The sequence below is a fragment of the Puma concolor genome, chromosome A2, assembly GCF_028749965.1.
Source record: "Puma concolor isolate L17-30 chromosome A2, mPumCon1.1.hap2, whole genome shotgun sequence".
NCBI lineage: Eukaryota > Metazoa > Chordata > Mammalia > Carnivora > Felidae > Puma > Puma concolor.
In genome coordinates, this window is record NC_141668.1 from 73,506,366 (window position 1) to 73,523,308 (window position 16,943).

Consider the following 16,943-nt stretch of genomic DNA (forward strand, 5'->3'; position numbering starts at 1 on the left):
CTCACAGGCCCCAGGTCACTACACTAGGTGGTCAGTTGCTCTCACATTTGTGGCTAACACCCCCCCCCCCAAATACACACACACACACACACACACACACACACACACACACACACACACACACACAGAGTCTCTGCATTCTCCCAGCCCTCTCTCACCTCTCATGGTGATAATGTTGGGGATGGGTGAAGGGGGTTTGGGGGGGGGAGGGGAAACAACGCCTTTTCTTTCTCTCTCTCTCTCTCTTTTTTTTTACTTTTTGCTGTCCCAGGCTTGTCAGTTTCCCCAAGAAAGCCTATTCCTTAATCTATCCTGTGTGATGTGGAAACTGTCCTGAGCTCAATTTCAAGGAAGATAGCAATCCTAAAGGGATAAAATTTCTATGACCAATGCTTATTAATATTCATGGGCCAAGTAAGATTTTTCTGCCTCCTAAAGAAAGCTTTGGGTTTATTCTATATGCTGATGACTCCCACATTTACATCTACAGCCCTGACTTCTCCAGATTCACGTGCACAGCTGCCTCTTCTACACCTCCAATGTTGTATCTCAAACACAGCTGTCCAAGTATTCCCTTGATCTTCACAAACCCAGTTCTGTCAAAGACTTCTACTTTCTCAGGCGAAAGTTTTAGAATCATCTTTAATCCCTCTTTTCTCAAACATCACATCAACCAATCAACAAATCCTAATGTCTCTACCTTTGAAACACATCCAGAATCTGCTCACTCCTCACCATATCCTGCAGACAGAGCCTCCATAATTCTATTCTTGGTTTGCTGTATTAGATTCTTACTCTGTCTCATTGCTTCGGTCTTTGTCCCCCTACGGCCTTTTCTCAAATACACAGGTAGAGGGATTTTGCTAAAACCTAAGTCAGAAATGAGGTGCCCACTCTGTTCACAATCTTCCAAATGCTTCCCATCTGCAAGTAAAATCCAAAGGCTCACAGGTCTTCACTCTGTGTGACTCATCCTGCTACACCCTTTCCATTTCTAATCTCCCCCACTTACTGTGCCTGCTATGCTGGCCTCCTTACACTTCTCAGAGCTGAAGCCTTCACCCTGAGCCTTCACTTTGCATTTACTACTCCCTCAGCCTGCAACCCTCCACCTCAGATAACAGCATGACTGGCCTCCTCATTTCCTTCCAAGAGAGATCTTCTGCAATCTTCCTTGTTAAAATTCTATTTCCACCGTGATCACCACCATTCCCTATCACTTCTTCCCCAGAGCACCTACTCTGGTAAAGGACAGGTTTCATGGAAAGTAAAGCATCTTGGTTGAGTTCTTAAAGGTGGAATTGTCGGGGCGCCTGGGTGGCGCAGTCGGTTAAGCGTCCGACTTCAGCCAGGTCACGATCTCGCGGTCCGTGAGTTCGAGCCCCGCGTCGGGCTCTGGGCTGATGGCTCAGAGCCTGGAGCCTGTTTCCGATTCTGTGTCTCCCTCTCTCTCTGCCCCTCGCCTGTTCATGCTCTGTCTCTCTCTGTCCCAAAAATAAATAAACGTTGAAAAAAAAAATTAAAAAAAAAAAAGGTGGAATTGTGATAGGAAGTAGGGACAACAGAAGTAAAATAAGGTAGACAGCAGGCAGTCAGCAAAGCTGTCTTCTAATAGCTACCCAAGGGTGTAATTACATGTCAGTGTAGGCTCCAGAAGTGACTTCTGTTGAAATGGGAACCCTGACTAAAATATCCCTTCCATCTAAGGCTATGCTGTTTGTGGTAGCTGGACCAAAAGGCCCACAATATGGAAATGTCTTTTCTTTAAAACATAAATCCTTTTGGTTACTGATAGGCAGAATCAAGAAACAAGGGATGGTGAAGAAACAGAATAAAATATAGGCTGTAGATTAAAACAAAAACAAAAACACCTCTTTTCTGGACTGAAAGGCTTGGCTCAGTGTGAAAAAGTCCTCAAAGAGCAAATCTGGAAATTTCAGTCTTGAGATCAAGAAGTGATCACTAAAGAAACTTATAAATATGGCTCTTCATCAAAACCAAAAAGCAAAACAAAAAAATGTTATAAATAAATCATATCAATAAAGTACCAAAATTCCAGAAAGAGACTAGTTATCCTTCTTCCCTGAATTCCTGCCCCTTCCTCCAACATCCCTAGCAAATAGAGAATCTAACTGTGGGTTTGTTTTCAAACTGAAAAAATGATGCAGATATACTTAGCAAGATTCACAAAAGGATACAACAATCAAGAAAAGTGTATTAGAGTTAATGAACTATGTTTCTCCATTGAGTTTGAACAAGAATTCTCAGGTATAGGGGCACCTGGGTGGCTCAGTCAGTTAAGCATCCATCTTCAGCTCAGTTCTGATCTCACCGTTCATGGGTTCAAGCCCCGCATCAGGCTCTGTGCTGACAGCTCAGAGCCTGGAGCCTGCTTTGGATTCTGTGTCTCCCTCTCTCTCTGACCCTCCCCCACTTGCACTCTGTGTGTCTCTCTCTCAAAAATAAATAAACATTTTAAAAAAACTTAAAAAAAAAAAAGAATTCTCATGTATAAAATGTGACATAGTTTTGTCCTGGGGAATGTTGTGTAGCTTAAACTTTTTGATGGCCTTTAAAAATTTGTGGATGATATGAATTGAGCAAATATTTTCTGTAATACTAAAAAAGAAAATCTGCAAAAAGCTGCACTAGTCTTAATATTTACAAAGATCACACCAGAATGTTAATAATTTTGTCACTACTCATTCTGAAGAGTTAAATATCATTTGTGTTAACCACTATGTATGTATTAAAATTGCCTCAAAGGATAAATATAGAAACGTAAATATTTTCCCCTGGACTTGTTCATTTTGCTCTGAGTACAATTTGTATTTCATCTTCGGGTCCAATTTTTCATTACAAAAGATAACTATACTTTCAAAGTGAAATGAATTACAAGCTTTTTTTATGACTACATTTTAGTGAGTAGGTAAAGAAAAAAGCTATTCAATCTAACTTAAAGTTTCAGTTTAGCACTCAGCTAAACAGGAATTTTCAAAGGAAATTCTGCTTAAAGATATGATAAAATACCATATGATCCTGGCTTCAAGCAAAATTCGATTTCATTTTGTAAGTTGAGCAAATGGGCTTACTAGTCAAAGTGAACTTATAAGATCTCTGTAGATTTTACAAACTGAATCAAACTCAGTCATTTGAATTGCTATGCATCTCTCTAGCATTTTTTAATGCAAGACAATGTATTTGTAGAAATAATCATTCTTTCCCAGGGGATGCAATTTTCTCCTGCTCCCATATCAACTTAAAATCTTGAATTTCATAAGACACTTTCATACCAAATGCCACGGTTAAGGAAAACTTAGACACAAAAAGAAAATTTTTGCTACAGTAAAACTTTTGGAACACAATTAATTCCATTTATATTCTCAAGCTTTTCAATTCTATTTATCTTAATGTTAGCTTCACAAAATGTTACATGGTTATAACTCATTATCACTGCATAATGTATTTGAGAAATGTCTGGTTAACTCTCTTGTTTTTAGGTAATTTCACAGCTCAAGTATCTGGTTACTGTTTTGATGCTAATGAACACTCATTAAGCTACCTTGAAATGCACAAAAGTTTTTAAAATTTTTATCAAAGCACAGTATACGTAAGTTAAAAGATCTGTCCAATTGCATGGTTAATTCTCTAACAAGTAATTATTTTGTATTAATTCCTATCACCCTGGAAAACACTCTAACAGGTAGGTAACTGCTGTTCATGCTACCTAGGGCAAACTAAAGTAGAAATTAAAGAAAGCCAACTAGAAAGCCCATGTAAAAAAGAATAAATAAGTGGCTCCCAATCAACAGAGAAAATGAGATTGATTAGCTCTTTATGTGCCCAACTGAATATGTCATTTAAACACAAGGACCAAGCTTATTTCATATTCATTTTCTTCCAGCGGCTCTGTATGGATAATGGCTCCTGGCAAAATCTGCCTTCCAAGTACACAGTCCAATGCCACGAGTAGACCATAATAGCACCAAGCTCATACCTTTTTACAAGAGGAAAGTTTTACTGTCAATATTGACAGTAAATGAACTGCAAAGGGAGAGGCTGAAAACAAAAACCTCATCATACAGACACATATACTAGCATCCAGAGATGTATTCTCAAAGCACTTTGTATTCTAATGTGCTGGTTATGAAAATCTGCAGGGACTGGCAGACACCGAGTGGCTATCACCTCCTTATTCACCTCCATGCCTGCCCTACATGCCACCCTCTGCCCTCCATTTCAGCATCTCAGTTCCCAGAAGGCTCACAGGACACAAAGCCCATTTCTCATGAAATGATGCTTTAGGATTCTATGAGCTGTTGATGTTGTAGGTCACGCCCAGTAATCCTGGACCAACACCACACAAACCTAAGAGCCTTCTACTCCCTAGTCATAAAGAACATGAAAAAAACTCCTGATCAGTCAGTTGGAAGGAGTGCATGGGAAACTGATTTTCGTGTCATATATGTTGACAGAAGGTCTCTGGTTTCAAAAGCAAAGTACATAGTTATTAACTGAGTTCCAAAGTTTATCACTAGCTAGCTCACATTATTTTACATCTGTAATACAAAGCAGACATCTAAGAAAGATGAACATATGACCATAAACTTATTCTTGACTAACAGTCCTTTCCCTAAGTCAGCTAAGCCAGGTTTTGCCATCCTAAGACAAAAGTTGAAATCAAAGAGAGCCACTTATGTGGAAAATGTCCCACATTAAAAAAAATCCCACAATCACCATTCTGTGTGCTACTCAGGCACTGAATAGGTACACCCAATAAGTTACTTTTCACCATTGGTTTCGGGATATAAGATCATTACAATTAGACCATACTAAAAAATTCCTTATTATCGCTTCCTAAACTATACCTGCCATGGAAAAATATCAAAATTTAGTCTCACATAGGCTGATAGTGTTAGAGTATAATATTTATTCAATTTCATCATTTATGATCACTGTTTTAACCAAATTAACCCCAAGATAAACTCTGACATTCAAAAACACAGAGAGCATACTGATTTTTCAACTATTTTGCTTACATGTACTTTTCAATTCTCATGCAGTGCTCATAATTAGGAGATACTGTACAGAAAACCTCTCATTTATGCTTTCAAGAACCAAGTAGAGAGGGCAAAAAAAATACCAACATAAATTCATTCTCCAAAAAGTGTCCGTGGATGTACTGCCACTGTTCCTTCTAATTGCATATCTACAGTACATTCTTCGGTAAAATATGTTACTGCAGTCACATAACAATACTTATGACGAGGCAATGATATCATTTCAGGAAAAGAATACAACAGATGAGACTAAAAGTTGAAGAGAAGGACCAGAGCGTATAAAAGTCATTTGAGAATACCACACAGGCTTCAGTGTTTTCCACTTTCCAGCTGGAAGGAACATGCACAGAGATTTCTTAGCAGACAATTGTCAGGAGTGCATGAAAAATTGGCTTTCATGTCATCTATGTTGAGAGAAGATCAATGTCATTGAGGAAAAAAAATGCGTTCATTATCTTTTGGGTCTGTCTATATCATCTATAGCAGCTAGAAGTTTTTGTCTTGCTTTCTTATTGATATGGGATCCCAGGCAAACATTTACCAGATTGGTAAGCTGCTTCGTTGAGTACTCCTGCTTGGAAAAAAAAAAAAAAAAAATCCAAATTTAGTACGCTGAAAGACATGTTTGATCAACGCAAGGAAAGAACAGACACTCAGTTTTCAGTGCATAGTAACTGAGCACTACAAATCCGTGAAAAGCAGTGAAAATTATAGTTTAAGATATGGAAGACAAATTGTTTACTGAGCTGTAATAACAAGAAGGATACTGTAGCAACCATTTGAAACAGAAAGCACTGGAATCTTTTTAATTATGGCAAAGTAATCTGATATGCCCACTTTTAAACTACACACCTTATGCTTATTTCTGTGATACTTTATTAAGTTACTAAAATACACTGACCTCCCAAATTTTTTAAATGTTACTAAGTAAAGTATTTTCTGGAATCCACATTTTGCAAACATTTTAGGTGAAAGAAATAAATCTCTAACCACAGAACAACTTTTCTGAGATACGATAAATAAGTAAGGTAACAAGGATCAGGAAGGTACTAGATTTTAATCCTTCATACTGTCATTGTAGCTAATAAGTAAAATGAAGACTACAAGTATTTTATGCTGTACAAATCTATTTGGTTCCTGAATTTCAGATAATGAGTTGCTAGGATGAGAATGAATAGGGACTCATCAGAAAGGTTTGCATATTGATCTGGTTATAGAGGATCAATAGCAAGAGTTCAGGTAAGGAAAGAGAGTTCTACACCAAATCTAATAAGAAAAGTCATCTGTCAGGATGGCCTGGGTGGCTTAGTGGGTTAAGCGTCCAATTCTTGATCTCATCTCAGGTCATTATCTCACAGTTCATGAGCTCAAGCCCAAAGTTGGGCTCTGCACTGACAGCAGGGAGCCTGCTTGAGATTCTCTCTCTCCCTCTCTCTCTCTCTGCCCCTCCCACTTGTGTTCAAGTTCTCCTCTCTCTCTCTCTTTCTCTCTCAAAGAAATAAATATTAAAAGAAAATGAGGGCGCCTGGGTGGCGCAGTCGGTTGAGCATCCGACTTCAGCCAGGTCACGATCTCGCGGTCCGTGAGTTCGAGCCCCGCGTCAGGCTCTGGGCTGATGGCTCGGAGCCTGGAGCCTGTTTCCGATTCTGTGTCTCCCTCTCTCCCTGCCCCTCCCCCATTCATGCTCTGTCTCTCTCTGTCCCAAGAATAAATAAACGTTGAAAAAAAAATTTAAAAAAAAAAAGAAAATGAAAGAAAAGTCATCTATCTGAGGTGCCTGAGTGGCTCAGTTAGTTAAGCGTCCAACTGAGCCCTGTGTCAGGCTCCAAGCTGATAGCACAGAACCTATGGGATTCTCTCTCTCTCTCTCTCTCTCTCTCTCTCTGCACTTCCCCTGCTCTCCCTCTCCTTCAAAATAAAAACTTAAAAAAAAAAGTCATCTGTCTTCACTGGAGGTAGCCACTAAAGATAGTATAATTTAAAAATATGAGAAAGAGTTCATTTAAAAATTCAGCAGGGGCACCCGGGTGGCTCAGTTAAGCGTCCAACTTCGGCTCAGGTCATGATCTCACGGTTCGTGAGTTCGAGCCCTGCGTCGAGCTCTCTACTGTCAGCATGGAGCCCCCTTCAGATCCTCTGTCCTCTTCTCTCTCTGCCCCTCCTATGCTCTCTCTCAAAAATAAACACAAAAAAATACAAACTACCACCAAAATTTTTAAAACTTAATCTATTAATTAATTTTAAAAAATAAAAATTCAGCAAACTATTCAGTTTGTGTATCTGCTCTGAGAGCACCTGTTGTTAGCATCTGGTAAATTCTGTCAGTTAACACTTAACAAGTATTCACTGCCATCAGCACTGGGCTAGACCTTGTGAGGAGTTCCCTGGAAAGCAGGACAGTCAGCTCCTGAGAAAATTTCAGTGAATTACATATATCAGTTAAAGTTCTCACAAAATACTAGACTAAAAATTTTGGCTCACTATATTAAAAGAGGAAACTAAAAAACTAAAAACAAGAGGAAACTACAGTTCAGAAAGGTATTATTCTTGCATCGAATAATGGATATCTAAGAGCTGTGCTTTCTCTCCTCAGTTACTTGTATTCTTTCCCTAAATGCCTTCCTCAGTAGCAACATCAAAGTATTTGTAGCTTACTTTACTAAATGAATTCTAATAACATCCAGCACTTCATCTGCACCTGCTTTAGCATTCTGGTTTTCAAATGTCAGATGTCAGTGGGACTAAAAGGGGTGACATTTTTCACAATTCTGGTGTATTGGTCAAAATCATTGAAAATAATATATACATTTTCTACTTTGCTCCTACAGACCTGAAACTGACCTACAGTGGGCACATTTGCACAAAACTCAGGCTAATATTCATTTAGTTTTTCTAGAGTATTGAAACCAGACAGGATGAGGCTGATAAAATATAAATAATTCCTTATTTCCTTACCCAGTCAAATGAAGTTAAAATTTACTTAGCTTTTACCCATGATGTTACAGTATAAGTAAATGTGAGCACCAGAGTTACTGAAGGAATAAAATTTGGTGATAATTTTAATACTTCCCATATTTTCATTAAATCTGTCTTCACATACTGTCTACCTAGACAAATGACAGAACAATCACATAGAAAAGCTCCCCATATTGAGTATGCTCTGGTGATACAGGGTGAGTTGAACTGTGCCCAAAATTCAGCATCCGATATAACACATAATAAATAATATTGTTCTCTACTTATCTCTATATCCACACAAAAGAAAAATGATCACATCTATACTCAAGGTAAAGTCTAATGTAGGATGAAGTTAAATTTAGTCTTTTAAATATTAACATAAATATTTAAATTAATCATCACTAATACATGTCAGTGTGGTCAGGATGATACCAGTTCATTGTTGGGGGCTAGAAGGCTTAAGTTATATAATAGACTTTAGCTTGTAAATCATTTCAATGTTGCTGTCTTCAATTTGTCTTGATGTTAACCAACTTCAGCCTTTTCCCACAACACAGTTGAAGGATAAACATAGCTAAAGTTCAGGCTCCGGCTACCTTTCCAGATAATTACTATTACAGTTCAGAAAGATCTCAAAAGGATTTGATTACTCAAAGGGCACTGCATAGATACTGTGTGAATATGGCAAAGAACTGGCTGTTTCTTTATATTTCACTCTCATGACTTTGAATTATATAATATACCAGACAAGAACAGCACAAAGAAAAAGGAATAAAAACTTAATTAACTATTTTCCAGCTCTCACCCTGTGCTCTTTGATCCAGCGTTCCATGTCATTCTCGGTTAGATAGTAGGCTTTAATATAGGTTTCCACAAATTCTTTATCAGGAATGGGTCTGATATCTGTTAGTTTTTCAAGTTTCATTAAAAACTGTTGAAAATCCAATTGCATCAAGGCACGACCCTCATTACTGCACTTCTTGACGTTGGCATATCTAAGATACACAATAATAAAAAAAATAGAGGATGGAAAAAGAAACCTGTAGGTATTTCAACTTTTCTTAACCTGTATGTGGACAGATTCTCTAGGAATGAGAGTGTTATAAGAAAAAGAACACATGAGCCTTGTGTCAGAAGGACTGGGTTGTGTCCAGACCCTGTCACTCAGCAGTCATTTTACCTACGGGGCCTCAGTTTCTTCATTTGCAAACCAAAAAGATCAAATAACTTACAAAGTTCTTTGCTGCTCTACAGACTACAGTTCCCCACAGTCAATTAACATAATCATCTGTAAGAAAGTTAAATTGGTATTCCAATACATTTGACTGCCAAGAATTATTTATAAAAAACGAAGCTATGAATACTCCAAAGTAATCTTAGTTTCATAAAACTGTTCAATATTGTAACTACTGGGTGCAAAGGAAACAAATGTAATAATTCCCCTATGAACAGTCAGCGAACCAGAGAAACGGGTGAGCATCTGAGCAAAGAAGGTATATACATACTTTTCATAATAAAACACTTTACAGACTTATTCTGACACCTGACACTACTGAAAAACTGTGTTCTAAGGTGGAGTAGTAATAAGAATAAATGTATTAACCCTATGAGGACAACATTTTATTACTCATAAGTCAGTGTCTCATTCCTTCAATAATATTCCAACCCTAGGAACGCAGTACTTCCCCTAAGGAAATCTGCAAGGAAACTAAAGTGCATATTATTTGAAGTGACCAGGCTTTTTTTTTTTTTTTTTTAATAATAAAAAGTGCTTCGTACAGAAATAAAACCTTCACTTTTCTACTTTATTAAATAAATTTATTAAAAATACTTTTCAGTCATGACTGTTGACAAGGCCATTCTGTGACATACAGCACTGTTGATTTTTCAATACAGAGTGCCAAAACGTCAGCTTGTCACTGTCACCTTCCCACTCTCTAAGACGTTCTTTATAACAAAGAAGAACTGAAAAGAAATCAGATAAATGATAATGTGGAAATTTACCTGATGTGCAACTCCAGACCATATGAATGGTCTATACCAGATTGCTTTCCAGAGAGAGTCTGTGTTCTAGATGCAAACATGGTCTTTGAGCGAGTGGGAAAATTAGTACTGAAAGATCTTTAAACTCAACATATGAAAGATGTATATAGTTTACAATGTTATGATGATATCATTAACAGATATAGTGGTTATGAGGACTGATTTTGTCATCAGAAAATCAGTAGTTCATAAACCTTGGTGTTTGAAAACTGTGTGAACCTTGATAAGTTATTTAACCTCTCTAGGCCTCGATTTTCTGAAGGTAGATTTTCTCCTTGATAAAACAGAGAGAGAAATGCTTCTGTCAAAGAGATTATGTTAGGATTTGGTGATATAATCCTGTCAAGTGCTTGATCTAATAAATGACACACAGTGCTCAATAAATGTTATCTATAATCATCATCATCATAATTATATTATTAAGGAATAATGACTATTAGGAGTTTAACTTTCTGATAACCATTAGACGCTACTTTCCATGCTCCTCTACTAGCTGGTTCTAGGTCACCACAGAGAAAAAAAAGCACAGACAGAAGAGCCACAGTGGGGTTTAAAGTTTCTTCAATTATGTTCTATAGTCAAACCTGAATTATTATAGGATTATATTTACTATTATTTATGACATTCTCTACCTATTCTCTCCAGTGGTGATAATATGCAATGTTATTGCATTATGATTTATCACTGAAGACTCAGATAATGCTTTCATGAAAACTTACCCTTCCACAATAGTTCTATTAGCCAGCCGTATACAGTGTTCCCAAAGTATATTAGACACAGGTAGGGGTATCCGAACTCTCTTAGAAACCTCGTTTAACCTCCTGTTAAACTGCTCAAATTCCTAAGAAGACAAAAATCATGGCCATATATGAATATAATTATAATGCCACATTGTTTTCCCATCTTACTGGCAAAGAAGAATGTTTAGAAAGACTCAGAGTCAAACTAAGTAAAACAAAAAGCAAGAATGCAAAAGATAACTTGGACTTAGTATGAAGGGTTTTGTTTTTTAAAGTATATCAAACTGCATAAACTATGTTGTGATACAGAGTACACTACATTTCATCTCAACAGATTAAACAATGCAACCAATGTTCAAATGCTTCTTCATCTCAAATTCTTCTATGACTGTTGGTATGGACTAAAAGAGTTTAATCACCTAAAATGTTTTTAAAGTTATCTTCAAGAAACTCAGTTTAATTTTTTTTTTAATGTTTATTCATTTATTTTTGAGAGAGAGAGTGTGTGTGAATGGGGGAAGGACAGAGAGATACACACAAAAACCAAAGCAGGCTCCAGGTTCTGAGCTGTCAGCACAGAGCCCAATGCGGGGCTCAAACTCACAAACCGTGAGATCATGACCTGAGCCAATGCTGGACGCTTAACCAAATGAGCCACCCAGGCGCCCCAGAAACCCAGTTTAAAAAACTGTCTTAAAAGTTTTCAACTCAGAGTGAACTGTGAACCATTTGTAATTTGAGGCAATACTCCTTAGAGAGCAATCAGATAAAGTATTCTCTTTCCTAAACATTTTTTAAACGTAAATAATTATATTCTGAATGATTTGAAAGTCATGTGATAGCTGCAAATTTTTAGTACAAAGGAAAAAAATAAAATAAAACCATTCTGGTTTCCTGCAGAAAAACTGAATATTTTTATTACTTATTAGTAACTTCTATGGTACCAGTGTACTAAAAATAAAAATACATGTGACTAATTTAGACAATTTCTAACAATTACATGAAAGCAAATGGTTTACCCTTCATTAAATATATTTCTAGCTTCTCTGGACTATTATCGTCTAAATATGTTCATTTACAAAAGTAAATGCTATAGATCCTTCCTTGACAATATATTGCAAATAAATATAACAAGGCTTAAAATGACATTTCTCCTTTAGTTTCCTCAAAACAGGTGCCACACAATGCTTAATAAGTCAAGACTGACATGTGTTCAAATTTTCTAATAACACACAGGAGGAAAAAGAATCTAATCGTCACCAGTCAAGCTACTATACGATTACTTGTTATTCTTTTGCTAATCACAATTTTTTTGATGACTTATTTTTGACAGTTAATTGCTTTTAATTATTTATGAAAAAGTAAACTTTCAATCCACTAAGCTTACTTTTGAGAATCAAAGTTAAATAAACAATTGCTCTTCATCCTTTTTGTTTTATGAGTCTAGCAGACACTACCATTTGCTACTGCATTCATGCTTCACTAAACTCTGCTTTAGCTTTCCAGAGTCTTGATTCAGTACTTTTTCACTAATATATATTTAAAAAATTTTTAATGTAATTTTTTTAATGTTTATTTATTTTTGAGAGGGAGAGAGACAGAGTATGAGCAGGGGAGGGCCAGAGACAGAGGGAGACACAGAATCCAAAGTAGGCCCCAGGCTCTGAGCTGTCAGCACAGAGCCCAATACGGGGCTTCGAACTCACAAACTGTGAGAACATGACCTGAGCTGAAGTCGGACACTTAACCGACGGAGCCACCCAGGCGCGCCACTAATATTTTAAAGATAAGGTTATATGCTAACTGTATGAAATGTCACTCTACTCATTGTTAAATTCAATGTTCAAGAATGCTTCTTATTAAATGAATAATAAAAGCATTTCATTTAACTTATGATTCTGGCGGGGGCAACAAATGCAAATTGCTTTTTACCTAAAGGTTTGGACTTGGAAAAGTAATAGAAAGAATAAAAGTTATATAAAAGTTTCTTTAGAGAAGGTGGATTTAAGTTGCTCAAAACTGGGTTCAGGTTGATAATCGGAATACATTGGTTCCTTCTCATAATATTAATGTTTCTTATAATCAAGAATAACTAGACAAGTAGGTTCCATCTAGTATATATATTCACTGAGTGTAGAAGTCTCATTCTTCTTACACCCATCTATGAGTACCATGGTCAGCATGCCATAAAAAAATAAAATCAATCTTTCAAAAGCAAAATTGTTTAAAAAAAATGGTGTGTGTGATTATTTATAAATTACATTTGTCTATCACATTCCAAATTAAAATTCCCAATTGAGACCTCCTGGGTGCCCTAGAAAGCAAAGTTCTCCCAGAGTGGCAATTAGAGAGCACCCTTGTTGTCACTCACCCTTCAGACTTGACACTATCCCCTAGACATTGCTAACTGATGTCCCACCCTTAGTTCCTAAGTGGGAGTTTTCATCACAGAACTCTAGAAGGGCACCAGGCATTGCTGGGAGTTGGCACACTAGATGATGAATTCCGCTGCTATCTCTGTTTTGATCTCTGGCTTTGCTTATTGGTTCACAAGTGTCCCTGGCTACCATGTGTTGCCCAGGACTAAGCAGGTAAGAATGTTTATGTAAATGAGATAAAAGTCAGGAGCTTAAGAAGGCCCATTTTCTTTTCACTGACAAATATGAAAAACAAAACTTTTCTGAAAGTGGTTTTCCTTAGATGCCCTTTCCTCACCTCAGACACCTGCATGGCTCATCTCCTCGCTTCCTTTGGGCCTCTCCACAACCCTCCCTTTATCAGGATCCTCCTCTGACCACAAGTAAATTAACAGTATTACCACCCTGCCCCCAACCCCACCCTGCCACTCTCTATATCACTTCTGCTGCTTATTTACTTTTTCACTGGACTATTCATCATCTGACATGTGTTATCTTCATTTATGTCTTTACTGTTGTCTCTATATGGGTAGTAAATTCCTTGAGGGCATGTAAGTTCCTTAATTCCCCAACTATATTGTCAGCACCTAGATCAGTGTGTGGCAGATGTCAGGTGATCTACGAGTATCTCTTGATGCATAAATGACAAAAAATGAACAATTCTTTCCAGAAAAATTTTAAATGTAAGTTTGGAATGCAAAGGTGTTTGCATGACACACTGCAAAAGTAATGTGATTTTTAGGGAAAAAAAAAAAAAGCAAAATAGAGTAATCAAGGGCCTGGTCTCTTGCTGATAAATCTGCACAAGTACAGAAATATCTTCTAATTAAATAGAAATATCTTCTTGTCACCACAGTCATGGTTACTGAGATTACATAATATTAACTTGAACTCTCATTCAAGATGGGAAATTAGCGAGCAAAACCAAAAAATCTGCATAGTATTCTTGGGTCTGAAAGAACACAAAATTCGAAAAGCAAGTCTATTCCAGTACAGGGGCTTTAATATCACGATGCTAGAAATGTGATAACAACTATAACCTCACCACCTCAGGGCAACTGCAATGAGCGGAATAGTTCTCCTGATAGACTCCACTTTGACAAAGATGTTCCCAGAGTACTTGCCTTCAGCAGGGCATCTACATATATGTTGTGCTGTGACATAATTTCTTTCACATCCCACTTCACATTAGCCATTAGGAGCAGCATCTGTTCATAATCAATAGCTTTACCAGCTACAATCCAATAAATTGGCTTGCGTAGTTCACTGGCAGTTGAGACTGTCTGAAATAAATTTCACAGAAATGAAAAATGACAGATATTTTCTAAAAACCTCAGATTTACCAAAAATATTTTGTGCCTACTTCTAGTATAAATCACATCTAAAAATAAAACACTGCATATCTGAAGATTTCAATTACGAAAACACTTTAGTTCATAGGTAGAGGTCTTACTCAAAACATAATCTTGAGACATACAATCAGTTTGAGGCCACGGATACTACAACTTTAAAGAACCAGAGATACTCATGGAGACTAGCAAAGATTTCTCAAATTTTTACACTTCTCTCCATTTCTACTCTAAATGTCCAACCTCAAGATTTTGTCCTCTCAACTGTATATCTGTAAGAGCCTGCAAGCCAGTCTCCCTGCCTGCAGGCTTGCCATCTACTGCCGCCAGCTACTCTAACACACACACCAACTGCACCGCTTACCTGTTTCAAATCCTCCGGGACCTTCCCAGTACCTCGAAATAAAGCCCACCTCTTGGCTGAGAACACTGCGCACCATGTGGCTCCTGCTTATCACCTAGCCATCTTTCTCATCGCTAGCCCTCTTCCCTGCTCTGACAATTTGAGTTTTCTTCAGCTGCTTACATCCACCATGCTCTCACTGGCTGATATTCATGTAAGCCATTCCCTTGGTTTGGAAAATACTGATATACCCAGCTGGTCTGGTTTAAACATCACTTCCTCCAGACAGCCTTTCCAGACAACCTTCTCCCACCACACCTCCTTTCCTCCCCCCCGCCCCCCCCCCCCCCCCCCCCGCCCCCAGCCAAAGTTTAAACAGCCTGCTGCTATTTCCTTCCCATTATCGTAATTTAATGTAAATGCAGTTTTGATGGGCTCTCTCTCTCTCTTTCTCTCATTAGACTAAAAGTTATATGAGGTGCTCAGTAAGTATTTAACACAGGAATTCATGAGTGAATAAACATATTCTAATCGCTCTCGTGGAATACTGAGACTGGCCAATAGCTAAAACACCTGAAATAATGTGTGACAATCTTATCTTGCTCACAGTTGAAATGATTTCCGAGACCATCTCTGACCTGTGAATAAAACTGCTGAAGAAAGGGCTTTTTGACTGCAGGCATCACAGCATCCAGATGGGGTTGAAGGAACTCAAACTGTTCAGCCAAAAATACCCTAAAGAGAACAAATAACCCACCGTGTAAGCAGAGTGCAGGATCTAGAGCCTGTCACTACTTTTGTAATCTTTAAGATCTCTAAGCCAAAGTTTAACCATTAAAATTCTTTCCCACTTTAGTGAACTGCCTTGTATTAGCTCATTTACAACCTACCCAAAACTTAATGCTGAGTTTATCGCTGAATGTGAGCAGAGGTGCAAAAAGAGGGACTTCAAAAAACTACTCTGGAAACTACAAGGTGAAGAGCTATGCTGCTTTGCATGTGAGACAGGAGCAAAGATCACAGAAAAAAAACTGAAGAAAAAATACAACAGTATTTTTTGAAAGGATTTCTTATGAAGATCCTATTTAATTATACAGAACAGATCTCTAAATTCACAGATTTAACATCTGGCACTTCTCAGAAGTAACCTCATGTGACACTTGGCTGAGACATACACGTGAACTTCAGGTCAGGAAGCTGTGTGCAGGAGTGGGAGTCATTTGCCTGGAGAACTGCCAGCAGCTATCCCATTTTTCTCTACATTTTGTTATGTACACAAAAACTCAAGTTATATTGGACTACATTTTATGGAAGAAGTCATATGCGTTAAGTGTATTAAAAATCGGGGGATTTTTAAAGGTCAAGAAATATTCTCACTGGTGTCAAGGGCTGACTATATCTACCACTAAACTAACAATGTAACTACAGTTTCTCTAGAACCACAATTCAATAGGAAAATATAAAGTATACTACAACTTTTTTTTTTAAAGTTTTACTTTAAAGCAAGGGTCACCTTGCTAAAGACTGAAACCTAAAAGATTTCCCTTCTTTCATTTATAGAACTGAAAAACAACCATGCAGTTTTAAAAATCAATTGATAATCTATTTTAGGATATACTTCTCAGAAATATATAAGTAACATTCAGAAGAGGGAGATGTATACAGCTAGAAATCTAATTATACAATGCTTACTCTTAACTTTTCTTAAGTACTTAATGGCAAAGCAACTGTTTTTAACAACTTACAAGGATTCTGTGGCGACCACTCTTTCTGCCAACCCATATAATGTATCCCCAGATGTCAAAACCACTAGGTGACTAAGGTGTGGGCTTGGTACCTTCTCCTTTCTCTCTTCTGCTGCTGTGAGTGTGCCAGTAGGATCTGCTGAAACTTCCTGAAAATATAACACAAGTACAAACACAGCCTGAAATCAAATCTAATAGCAATAAACCATGTGATTTTACAAAACTGGACCTATAATTAAAATACTCGTAGGCATACATATTAATTACATTTAGTCTCTGTTCTTTCTT

At 37.4% G+C, this 16,943-nt stretch overlaps 1 protein-coding gene across 3 annotated transcripts in view; it reads right to left on the minus strand.

Annotated features, from left to right (window-relative positions):
* Positions 1–4,910: 4,910 nt before the first annotated feature.
* Positions 4,911–16,943, minus strand: part of VPS50 (VPS50 subunit of EARP/GARPII complex) — a 133,062-nt gene continuing 121,029 nt past the window's right edge. For all 3 annotated transcript variants that reach the window (XM_086696181.1, XM_025929639.2, XM_086696174.1), the window contains 6 exons: positions 16,656–16,804; positions 15,549–15,645; positions 14,343–14,501; positions 10,781–10,902; positions 8,824–9,013; positions 4,911–5,631 (listed from right to left, as the gene is read on the minus strand). In XM_086696181.1, the coding sequence (XP_086552307.1) occupies positions 5,512–5,631; positions 8,824–9,013; positions 10,781–10,902; positions 14,343–14,501; positions 15,549–15,645; positions 16,656–16,804 (837 nt within the window). In that variant the 3' untranslated portion in view covers positions 4,911–5,511. The remainder of the gene's footprint in view (positions 5,632–8,823; positions 9,014–10,780; positions 10,903–14,342; positions 14,502–15,548; positions 15,646–16,655; positions 16,805–16,943) is intronic.